At 41.9% G+C, this 13065-nt stretch overlaps 1 protein-coding gene across 1 annotated transcript in view; it reads left to right on the forward strand.

The window, feature by feature from the left end:
• Nucleotides 1-13065, forward strand: part of LOC147663993 (uncharacterized) — a 264963-nt gene that overhangs the window by 157914 nt on the left and 93984 nt on the right. Inside the window, exon 7 of the mRNA XM_086950021.1 lies at nt 8737-9060. Within this exon, the coding sequence (XP_086806147.1) occupies nt 8737-9060 (324 nt within the window). The remainder of the gene's footprint in view (nt 1-8736; nt 9061-13065) is intronic.

Genomic DNA, 13065 nt, shown 5'->3' on the forward strand with positions numbered 1-13065 from the left:
CCTCGGCCTACAGTCCAGTTGAACATAGACCCTTCTGGCCTCATTGGAGGCACGCACCAGGTCGATCCTGCGGCCATTATTCTTGGTGGATACACAACCTCTAATATTAATACAGACAGTGAGAACCTCTTTAATCCCAAAAGGCGTAGCGACACATGGACCCTAAATTTACCACCTGCGGTTTTGCCCCTTAATGATAATCATGGTTAGGTTCCACTGCTTAGAGCTCCTCAAAATGAATCACCTGCTCAACTTATGGCTAAGGCTCGGCTTTGGTGGTTGCATGCCGCTGATATGTCATCTAATACAAAACCATCTGATAATGGCCAGAAGAATTCCCTGGGTAGGCCTAGATCCAAAATCAAATGGTACATTTCAATCATGACCATTATGGCAATGCTTTAAACAACCTGTTGATGGCATAGGATTTGAAAATTGCCAACCCAATATGCACTATGTTGGACTTGGCCCTTTTTGCAGGGTCATCCCTGAGCTTTTTGCCTTCCTCCTATATTTTTTCTTACCTGTTGGCTATTTTATGACTCTGGGCACTTTACCACTGCTGATCAGTGCTAAAGTGCATATGCTCTCCCTACTGTAAATAAATGTATTAAATGGTGAATCCATGCTTGATTATTAGGTTTACTTGTCAGACCTTAGTACAGTGCACTGAGTGTGCGCAGGGCATGTAAATCCAAATGCTGCTAGTAGGCTTGCAGCACTGGTTGTGCCACCCACAGAAGCGGCCTGGTAAAATGTGTCTAAGGTCTGCCATTGCAGAGCCTGCGTGCAGTCTGGTACTGTCATGCTGACTGGGCAAGTGCACCCACTTGCCAGTCCCTAAACCTTCTCTTTTCTTCATATTAGTCACCCCTATGGTAGGCCTAAGGGCAGGGTTTGTTGTAAGTATAAGGTAGGACAAGCCCTGATGTGTGTGGCATGTCCCAATAGTGAATTACAGCTATTTTCGTTTTTCACTTTTGCAAGGCTAACTGTTCTCCATAGGCCAGAATGGGCTTGTAGAATTATTACATCTTATAATCCTAACTGACTCAGAGAACATGGTAGAAATTCAAGTTTAGTATGCCTGGACTCAGAATGATAAAATACATCTTTAAGTAAAGTGGGTTTTAACATTCAGTGTTTGCAAATACCACTTTTAGAAAGTAGGTATTTGCTTGCCTAACCTTTCAAGCCTGTCTCTGCGAGGTTGTGTATTCCTTAGCCTGGTTTTGTGAGTGACAGGGCTGGGGAATTCCAAGAGGCATGATGAGTCAGCACAGTGGTGAAAAGAGAGATCTGCATCTAGATGGGATGTAGGAGTTGCACCTGAACCTTGAATAGCGCTGTGCCTTCCTTCCACAATGCTGGCTGCACATCCTGGGATGCGGCTGATGTCTCTGCCCTGCACACTGAAAGAAGAGAAGGAAGACTGTCATCAAAGTGCTCCAGGACTGTACTTGCCTTCCACAATGATGACTCCACCTCCTGTTGGGCGTCTGATGTGCCTGCCCTGTGCTGTGAAAGGAAAGGAGAAGTCTGGTAAACAGAGTGCTTCAGAACTCTTTTGGACTGGGCACAGGCCCTTCTCCCCTCAGAGAACAAAGGATTTTGGGGTATAAATAATGGGACCCTGATCCCAAGAAATTAGATCACTTTTGTACTACAAGAAGAAACCTTTGCTGAGGAGAGGAACCTGATGAAACTGAGGAGAGACTATTCCCAAGCTGAAGTGCTGCTTGGGGGATTAGCCTGCAGTGGTTGCCTGACTGCCAAAGAGAGGAGAAAGAACTTTTTGTGCTTTACTTTCAACTTGTGAAGGATCTCCAAGGGCTTGGAAGAGAGCTTGCCCCCTGACTGAAGTCTCAGGACCAGTAGACTTCACCAGCTTTTTTGGATTGCTGCTGGAAATGCTGTTTCAGTGGCTACAGAGGCAGGGAGCTGTGACCGACTCACCACCGGCCCGGTGTCCTGTAGGCACCGTATCGAACAATGTCCGTCTCGAACCACGCAAGCTCTGAGTTCACCGACTCCGTCCTGACGCCGTCACCGAGCTGTTGCCTGCACTGCGACTGGTGGACACTGTGACGTGCAGTGCCTCGCTACACCGACTCGTATTGGTCTGACCGACGCGGTCACTGCTGCTGACTTCGAGTCCTGTGAATGCACCGTAGTTGGGTACCACCTCGCATGCTTTGCGACGTACCGCCCGACTCGCACCGCTGTCCGGACTGATCGATGCCAGCTCCCGAACTCCGGCTCTGTCGCTGCACCGCAAGCTGGGAGCACCGCAACGAAGCACCGTCTCGCCCTGCAACGCACGCCTTGGATCCACCAACTCTGTCAATGGGCCGCTGCCGGCACTGCATCGAGGGACAACGTGTCCTGCAACGCTTTTTTTTCTGCCCGGTGATGAACACCGGAACCGATTCGCACGTCCGTGCCTGCCGCATCAAGTAAAAGGTACCGTGACTGAGTCTGTCGACATTTAAGTGGGCCCGGATCAATGCGGTCCGCTGGATTTGTTAGACTTTGTGTTATTTCAACAACGCTGTAGCCGGACAGGGCTACCGACTCGCACAGAACTTTGATTTAAGCCTTTTTAACCAGAACTCTTGATCTTTAATAGTATTGTGGATTATTTTTGTCGTTTATTGGTCTTGTGGTAACTCTATATAAAATATACTTATTTTTATAACTATACAACCGGTGTGGTGTCCATTCGTAGTGTTGTCACTGGGTTACTGTATGTGTTCACAAATGCTTTACACACTGCCTCAAAGATAAGCCTGTCTGCTCGTGCCAAGCTACCAAGGGGGTTATCAGGGGTTATTCTAGGAGTGTACCCCCCTTACTCTGACTAGAGGAGAGGGTCCCTAGTTGTCACAAGGACATACCTGTGCCAACTAGAGACCCCCAATTCTAACACACTAGTACTTGCCAAATGGCCGCAACATTTTACTGGACAGTGCCTACCTCATGTATTGATTTTATACTATTCCTTACGCATTCAAGCAGAAGTTTTAGGAAATTAGAGGTTGTGTTGACTAAATTTAGCAATCATACCTTATTATATCTCATGTTCAAATGGTGCTTTCCTAAAAAAGTGGGTGTGTAAAATGTTCCCAAACCAATTATAGCTAGAACAAATGTCTAAATTTTAAAATTGGAGAACATGGAGATTACCATAAAGCTTAACAAAATTGTGTCTTCTTTTTATCAGGAGATCCGCTTATGTCTAGATCCATCGTCAGACGGCAACAAGATCATGGAAGCACTGAGCAGCATTATAACCCTTATAAAAGATTTATTAACTTGCCAAACTCCCCTAGTCGTGCCTCCCCCACCAAAGTGGTTTAAAAAAGTGTTCCCAAGCCTCTGCAGATCTCCGCAAAGCACTTTAACTGCGACCCAGAGACCATAACCATATTAGAAACCTTAGGTTTGCATATAAATCTGCTTGAAGGAACAAAAAAGGCGATTACTGTGGAAGCCTGGGAAAATCTGAGACTAGCTTCACTAGCCAAAGATAGTAAGTCATTTTGGAAAGTGGGTAACAGCTCTCTTTTCTAAGAGGAAAGCGGGCCTTCGCTAGACCTCCACATAGATGAGGACACATTGATAAAGCATTTCCAAACCATACTCCAGGACCAGTCTGCTCTAGCTACAGAGTCTTTTGCAGCAAAACCTAGTGCTCCACCAGCATTGGAGTTTTCCATAGATGAAGTAGAACTTGTCCTATTTCAGTCTGCTGCACTAAAGGCATCTGGACCTGACAGGGTCCCACTAGATGACTTTTTAACCAACAAACTTTTGAAGGCTCCGTTACTGACCGCTAACTATTGTCCAATTTCTCTTCTGGACAGTACGGCAAAACGAATGGGCAGACTGTTATTAAATGTATTAGGAGAGTGGGCAACTAAAAAATAGCTTTCTTGCGGAAGCCCAATATGGCTTTTGGAAGGGGAGGTGGACAATATATTAATGCCTCAACCTTGCCCTAATCACTGCTAAATATGTCACTGCTAAGAAAGGACAGCTATTCATGGCATGTATGGATTTTACGCTGCTTTTGATTACGTGAACCACAGCAAACTGGAGGCTATCAAGGAGTCAATGGCTGTGGACCCGTCCATAATATCATTCATTAGAGATCTCTATAGTCATGCAGTCAACAGCATTCTATACCTGGTGTTGGGTAATCATGCCGTCCATGCACCCAAAAGCACCATTGTAGTCCTTACGGTTCTTGTCATCATCCTGGGGTGCACAAGCCCACTCCTAACGATTTGTTATACAGGAAATTCTCTTCCAGCTAACTCTGGCAAGACAATGGGGACGGAAATGGAAAAGGTGGAAGCCTGATGCCGGTAAACTGAAAACGGATGCTCTAAATCTATATTTTGAATATGTTGCACCTATTAATATTCTCAGATCCAGAATGAGTGCTCTGTAGTGTGACTGGTCCCAATGCATGAGGGCTATGCAAAGTTCACCCCATTGTTCTGTTTTAACAAAGAATTAAAAGCACAAAAAAGAAACATTACAGACAATGTCATTTAAGGGAATCGCACACATTACCACTGCAGTTAAAAGGGTTAAGTGTTTGACTGATTTGAAATAGAGGTAGAGTTAATGTCAGGCTAAGAGTTAGATGTAGGTTTAGGTGTGGGATTTGTGTTAGCTTCAGGGTGAAAGTTAAGTTTATAGTTATATTGAGGGTTATAATTGAGGTACATGAAAAACTAATTGTTAGGGATAAAGTTGCTAGTTAGAGTTGGGATTAGGGTCCGGGTTACCTTGACTTTAGGTTTCGTGAAGTATTGGACTATGTTCTTGGACTAGAGTATGGGTTAACTTTAAAGTATATTTAGGATAAGATTTAACTTCAAGGTACATTTAGGGTGAGATATAGCGCTTCAGTGAGCTGTAGTAAGGGTGTGTAAAACCTGCTTAAAACCATTTTCATTGCAAAATGTATTGTAGGATTTTATTTTAATTTATTTATAAGTAAGTAATAATCTTTATTGCATGATCAATAAAAAAACTTTGCAATAAGCTACATGATAAAACACCTGTGCAAAACAACCTATTTCATCACAGTGAGGTTGATTTAAAATTAATTTAAAAATTGCAATGTGTTTATGCTACTATTGGGAAATAAAATATAAAACCTCACATACAGTGAAAGCATTAAAGTGCAATGAGAAAACGTAAGAGTTCAAGTTGATAGTTATTAGACTGATGCTAATTTCTAGGTACTAAACCCTAAAAGACATGACCGAACTAATATAGAAGGATAGTGTGATCTTCAGGGTGTCGATGAGGAGTTTTTAAGATCAGTTCGTTTTTTGCCAGTAAAAGATTAAACAGCTGGTTCTAGATTTAGCAATATTCACAGATTTATGACCACTTTGTCAGCTGGCTACTAGATTTAACTTTGTTCTTGCTATGCCCATAAAGCGAACCAGTCTACAGGCTAACTGAATATCTCCTCCTTCGAAACAAGCTTTCAATGCCTGTCTACATATTCGAATCTGTCTTTGATTCAAGAGTGGTTTTAATAATAGTCTTTGTTCCTTGTCCAGACCCTTACAAATGCACAGTAAATGCAAAATGTCTTCTATAGGTTCGCCACAAAGTCTGCCGTTTGTTGTGTCAAAACGTTTCCATGGTGGAAGGTGCTGCTTTGCCGGTAGAATTCCCAACCTCAGATGCAGATAACTTTCTTTCATAGTTCTCAAGAAACCCATTCCCAAATAAGTTTTCGCCAGGCACCTTGAAGAACTCTGGATAACAAACCATCCGTGGGCCCTTCTGTTTAGTGTGACTTTATCTTCTTCCAGAGACAGTATCTTTACTGATTTGTTTCCAAGCTCCTTAAAACATTTACGGGGTCTAATAGTTTCTCAGAGGCCATGTAAAGAGAACTTATTGCCGCATTGAAGGTAGGCCATGGTTGGACTGTCTTTTTTCCTTTTCAGCTCTTTACATAAATATGAGTTCAGCGTGCCAGACTCAGCTCCCTTTATTTTGTACCAGCATTTGGCATAGGCACCCTTTTGTGTTATGTGCTGCTTTTGAAGGCCAAACTCCAGCCTTATTTGTGCCGGCAAGGTGTACTGTGGGAGGTTAAATATTATTCTCAAGGCTTTGGACACCACTTTATTCAGGGTGATCTCATCTCTCCTCTCATATATTCACTGTCGTAGGTGATGGTTGGTAAAAGCCTTGCTCAAAGCACCTCTAATAGAGGGGTTAAGTTTGTGCCAGTTATTTTGTGCTTGATATTCTTTAGTGCAACGGCCAATGTAGTCCCTCTAGCTCTAACAGCAGCTTTTTGTTGCAGGAACAAGCCCTTCCTGTCAAAGATTATACCCAGGTACTTATATGCTTCGGCTGTTTCCAACTGCTGACCCCGCAGCACCTACCGAGGTTGGTGTTTTTAACTCCTTTGATTTAGTAGCATCACTTTGGATTTTTCTAGGTTTTTACATAACCCATTTGTATCTGAAAAGTTACTTATGGTGCTTATAAGGTGTTGTAAGCTGACTGGGATTCGGCTATTTAATATTAGATTATCAGCATACAGTAAGTTCTACAGTGTTAGACCCCCCCCCCAGATTCGGGGCCTGACGTTTACAGTTGTCTAGCTCTGTTGAAAGATGAGACATAAAGGGATTAAACAAGGTCGGGACAAGGAGACAACCCTGCTTAAACCCCTTACTTGGTATTTTCCTTGATAAGCAGTCCCCTGTCCCCAGCTTTATTTGAATCCTTTTCTTGGAATGGAGTAAAATTAACTGATTCAGGCGTTTCGAAGCTATTTCCCCACCAGATAATTTTGCCCAGAGCTTCCCCCTGTCTATGCTATCGATGGTGGCTGTTGTGTCTATAAAGAAAACAAATAGCGGCTTACTGATGTTTTTGTTTGCATCTATTAAGAGTGAAAGTGCGAGGGTATTTATCGCTGCCCCCATGCATTTTTGGAAACCTGTTTGGTTAATGGGAATTTAAGGCTTTCCCCGGTACCCACTCTGTAGGTTCATCCAGTAGGAGGCCCGCAAAGTATTTGGCATCAAAATCAATTATTGCAATGAGCCTATAGTTCTTCGCTTCATTCCTACTGCCTTTTTGATAGATCAGCAAGATAATTGATCCCTTCCAGGTATCTGAAATTCTTTCAACTTCCATAATGTAACTGAAGAGAGGCAATATTGCTTCAGCCCAGTAATTCGAATCCTGCTTAAATAAGATTGGTGGAATGCCGTTGGGCCCGGGCGCCCCTTCCTTTCTGCCTTTCGCTACTCTGTTCTCAATCTGTTTTTTTGTAAACGAATAATGGATCTCCTGGGCTTGGCATTTTAGGGCCGGCCGGTCACATTGGCAAACCACAGTGTCTTGTTTGATTTCATCCACTTCCCTATTAAAGTGATGCAGTAGATATTTTACCCAGGCTTCCTCAGTTATGTCGGAGTTGATTCCTGGACCCCTTGGTTTCTCTTTGTTGTTCACTGTGTGCCAAAACCTGGACCTGTTGTTGGTTTGTGCATCATATAACAATTTAGCCCATATTTTATCTGCGTTTTCCTGTTTCGCTTACCAAATGATTTTATTCTTACTGGACTTTAGCCTGATCAATTCCATCTGTAAGTTGTGAACAGGGCCCTTTTGATTGAGACTGTGAATTGCTCTGTTAATGTCCCTCTTTATTTACCTTAGTTTAGCCATTTGGATTGTTGAAAGATGGATTATTTGCTTACTTGTGGGCCTAAAGGATGTTTCCTGTTGGTCCTTGAACCCTACAATTGCTTTTGGTGGTTTTGGTTTAGGATTGACTAGACCAAACGTTTTCGTAAAATTCTCCCAGGCTTTCAGACTTTTGCCGTTCAGCAATTTATTTTCTTCCCACCAAATTTTTGCTGCTACCAAAAGCTTTTCTGGATCACTCATTTTGCATTTAATTTTCTTGCAGTTTTATATGACTCTTGAGTTTAGATCTTCAGTTGGAAAAGTAAGTGCTGTTCCATGTACGACAAGTGTAAGCTCTTGTGGCAAAATGGTCACTGTAATCTGACGTTCCAATCCTAAAATCTTTAATTGAATTAAAAAGTGATAAAGATAAGAAAGTGTAGTCTGTTGCTGTAGGAATTTTGTTGTAGCAGACAAACTAATGTTCTATTCTATACATTAAATGTTCTATATAGTGTATTCTCTGTAATGACTTTCAAACATAGTTTTCATTTAGGTGCTCCGCTGCCTTTTAGATATGTTTGCGCTCTAAAAATACCTGATGCATACATACATACATACATACAGACTATGCGGATTGTTACATTGGTCACATATTACTTTTTTACATAGTTCCCACATTACCTTCACCTTTAATAGGATGCAGAATTACTGTTTTCTATCTCAGTGATATGTTGATCATTTCATTAGATTGTGTGGGTCATTGTTCACCAACAAATACAAGTTACACCTTCACGGGTTTCTTGTTGAATGCTCAATAATTACTTAGAGACCTATATTACATTCTATACCATGCACAGATCAGCCATTTTGGATATATCCATATTGTGTTTTCTTTTCTATCATGTGTTTGTTAGCACGGGAGATACCAGATAGCAAGTTCTTACATAGCTTATCACATATCATCTGTATTTTGATGGCCAGAATGAACACATATTTATTTAATTATTTTACACAAATGCTTGTCTTTTTTTCTGACCACAGCATATCCTGTAATGGAAGCCATATCATGCGAACCGGATAAGCCAGAACTTGAAAATCCATTGGTACTGACAGCCAGGATTCACTCCTTTTATCCAAGTTCTATCAACATTACCTGGTGGAAAAATGATGAGCCTCTACCCACGTCTGGAATGCGCAACTTTAGAGAAGATCAAATTGATAGGAATGGTAACCGTTCATTTGTCATATGGAGCCACTATGACATGTGCCTTACCTTGGAGGATAGAGGGAAGAAGCTCATTTGCCGCGTGGAGCATGAGAGTCTGTCAAAGCCAATGGAATCAGAATATATTCTTCATGAAATAGGTAATGTGACAAGCTGCTTTTTCTCACATATGGAAATATTGCATCTCCTGTAAATACATTCTTTGAAAATGAATCGCCATATACAGCTATAAGATATATTACCCCTTTCTACATATTTATCTTCCTCTTTGAGATTTGTATTTTTCCACAGAACCTGCTGAAACTTGATTTTTGAATAAAAAGGATAGCATTCAGTTTGTGTTCCATTAGGATGATCCCTCCTTCATAGAAGTTTGATTTATATTGTATTTGAGCAGTAGTGCTTTGTAAAGTGTTCAATTCAATTACACAGCCTCCTCAGTTAGGCCTGGTGCATGCAGTTGACACCACGTCTTTGATGGGCAGTCTGCCTATGTCTGGTGTCAGAACTGGTGCTTGTGCAATTTCAGTAGCGGTCCTAGCGTACTAGCATCACCTGCGGAAAGGATGTATGAGTTCATCCACACCTTTATTATATTCCTATCACATATCTAGAAGATGTAATATTTTGTTCATATCCCATAACCTTCCCAGTTTCTTCACTTAAATATTTTGAGCATTTGTTTCTATTTTATCCTTCTTAGGGTAGGAATTCTTGGACGTTGTATAGTGCAAGCCAGGGATGAGGTAAAAGAACACTGAACCATGGCTCCACTGGATTCCTCAAATATCCTGTCATGAACAGAGGATCTAAAACATTTAGGGCCAGATGTACGACGTAATTTTGCATGTGCCAACCAGTTTGAGAACCAGTTTGTCCATGCAAAATCACTGTTGGCATGTACAATTCCTAAATAGTGAGTCACAATTTATTTGCAACTCGCTGTTTAGGAATTGCGAGTCGCAATTAGAAAGGGGCGTTCCATTCCTAATTGCGTCCGCAAATCAATGTACAAATGTTTTGTGACCGTAATTGTGGTTGCAATACACTCGCAAATTACCACCCTCTTCAAGAGGGTGGAAATAGGGTCTCAAAGGTCTCAAAAGGGAAGGGGTTCCTAGGGGACCCCTTCCCCTTTGCAAACTCAGGGGAAAATATGTTTTAAGGGCAGGCAGTGGTCCCAGGGACCTCAAAAAATAAAAAATAAACATTTCATTTTTTCTTTTTTAAATGCACCCTGTTTTCCTTTAAGGAAAACGGGCTAATTTTTTGGGAAAAAGCGCTTTATTTTAAAGCAGACCCAGACATGGTGGTCTGCTGAGCCCAGCAGGCCACCATACCTGGGAAGGCCTGCCATTCCCAATTGGGTCGCAAATTGCGAGAGGCTCATTAATATTCATGAACCTCTGTATTTGCGACCCCATTGGGAATTGCAAAACAGTGTAATAACACTGTTGTACATGCATATTAGCGCCTCGCTAATTGCGAGTCGCAAAAGACTCGCAATTGGCGAGGCGCTATTTTGCAAGTGTACATCTGGCCCTTGATGATTATTCCAGAAATTCAACCAAACACGAGGTTATTATCTGGTTTAGGCTTATATCCTTTTCTAGGTTACCTCTTTTCCTGAGATTATCACTTTACATATGAGCCACTACCGTCATGCCTTAAGACAATGCTTTCTGATTTTAGCTCCGATTTCTTAAAAGGCCATGAAACAAACTACTTTGGTATTCATACATTTAGTTGGAAAAGTGTAATCCCTGCTCCGCTCTGGTTAGCATCAATTTTCTATTTCAGAACATCTGTCTTTTAAAAATATAATTTAGTTTCATAAACTTTTATTTCGCTCACTAGGACCATAAAAAGTATACACAAAACACAAAATTACAAACATATATGAGGAATTCGTGCCATTCTTAAGAACACTCCATAAATGAATACAATTTCTAATGATAAATCACAAGAAATATTTTACCAAATAGATCGAATGGGAGAGGGAGGGGCGAGGAAGTGGGCCAGCAGGGATCAATTATATTTGTTAATATATTACAGTTGGCAAACAAGGTAGAAAAGTAGCAGCAAAAGTTCAATAAATAATTTTAAAAGTGGTCTATGTACAATAAAATCACAATCAACAACCATGCTTATATATAAACAGTTAAGAAGTCGATGACTCCTACACCACATACTAAACATATTATATAAAAATTTGATGCCGATGTACATTTTATAATCATTTGCCCTTTTCTATAAAGGCCCATCTCTTTCGTCACATTGCATTTAAATAGCGTGAGACAGCAAACACAATGGGTTTAGATGTATCATATTTTAAAACCCGAAATGCCTCTGAGCAATGCCCGAATCCCAGATTCCGACAAAGTTGTATTAACCAGTAGTACCTCGCTTTTTGATAACCAGTACAGAAAAAAAGAACATGCATTTTTTTCCTCTTGTGTGTTACATGCTGTACACCCCTCCTCTTTCTGCCCTGCCCATTTATTAGTAAAAGCACGCACAGGTAGAGTGCTATATCTAAACTGGACATACCAATTTTCTTGAAACCTGTGGAACGATGTCATCCATGAAAATTTCAAGTTCATAACTATCCTTCACTATAAGAAACTGAGTAGTAAGGGGGCCCAGTTTAGGATTTGAATGCATCTCTTCGAGCTTTTGGGTGCGGTAGGTCCTAGGTAGTAGAGCCTGAGGGACCAATGGGCTGGTAGCCCAAGGAGTGCTCCACAAGGCTGGTTTACTGAGCTTTTCACACTCTTGCTTTACATGGGCAAACCAGGGAACCCTTTCCAGCAATCCTGGATAATATATAAGCTCATTTGTTTCTGCCTGGTAGGACACCAGTTCGGGGGTTGCCCACAATCTTTGCCAAAAAGTTAGAGGTTTTAGGGCAACCTCATCTTCTAACTGCGATATGCCCAAATCTAGTCGTAGAAGGATTAGCGGGCTACCTACTGGGAGTCCCAATATTTGTCTTAGGAATCTGTTCTCAACTACGGCTATAGTGGAGGACCAGCAGTGCCCCCATAGTTCCACCCCATAGAGTGTAGCTCGCTGCGCTTAGGCCCTGTACATTTCAAGTGCGGGGCCGATGGGTTTAAAAGGTAATTCCCTCACCAATTTGGCTATACTCCCTCCAATTTGAGATAGCTTAAGCTTAGCTTTGGCTATTTGGGGTGCCCAGGGCATATCTTCTAGATATTCAAAGACAGCCACCCTTTCCAGAGATATCCCATTCAATAACGGATTGGGGCGTGTTGTCTTAGGGGGATTGACAATCATGAATTTAGTTTTGGTAGTATTAATCACCAACCCCCTGTTGTTGCAAAATGCAAAAAAGCTGGCCAATAGCCTCTGTATACCCATCGATGTCTTTGATAAGAGGAGGGTTTCGTCAGCAAACATCAGTACTGCAACCTTGGTGTTTGCTAACTTTGGAGCATCAGTATTTACAACCTCTACCAATAGTGGGATTAGTGCGTTGACAAAGAGGCAAAACAGGGTCGGTGCGAGCACACAGCCCTGTCTTACACCTCTGCTAAATCGGAGCCTGTTGGTCAGTTCTCCTCCCCTTCCACATCTTACTTGGGCATAGGTTTTGTCATGCAGCTTGATCAGCATATCAAGTAGATAGGAAGGGATCCCCATATCTCTTAATACCCCCCACAGTTTGGGCCTAGGGACGAGGTCAAAAGCAGTTTTCAGGTCCACAAATATAAAATAGAGGCTGCCACCCTCCATAGATACCGTCTTCCAGATGATTAATTGGAATCTGAATACTTGATCCAGTGTGGAGGTGTTCTTCCTGAATCCTGCTTGATAGGGACTAATGGTGTAATTTTCTTCCAGCCAGCCTTGGATCCGTTCTAAAAGTACCCTAATAAACAGTTTTTGAGTGACGTTGATCAAACTGATCGGTCTATAGTTTGAGGGGTTTAGTGGGGAACCCTTTTTGAATATTGTAACGATTTCGGCCCCGGTGTCAGGAATGGGCATGCCATTCATGATGGCATTGAATAGCACCAGCAAATAGGGGCCCCAAATTAAGGGTTCTTCCCGGAACAGATCCCCAGGGAGTTTGTCTAGGCCAGGTGCTTTTCCGGCTGGTAGCCTTTCTATCGCTAAGA

The sequence above is a fragment of the Lissotriton vulgaris genome, unplaced genomic scaffold (assembly GCF_964263255.1).
Source record: "Lissotriton vulgaris unplaced genomic scaffold, aLisVul1.2 SCAFFOLD_1406, whole genome shotgun sequence".
In the NCBI taxonomy this organism is placed as follows: Eukaryota; Metazoa; Chordata; class Amphibia; order Caudata; family Salamandridae; genus Lissotriton; species Lissotriton vulgaris.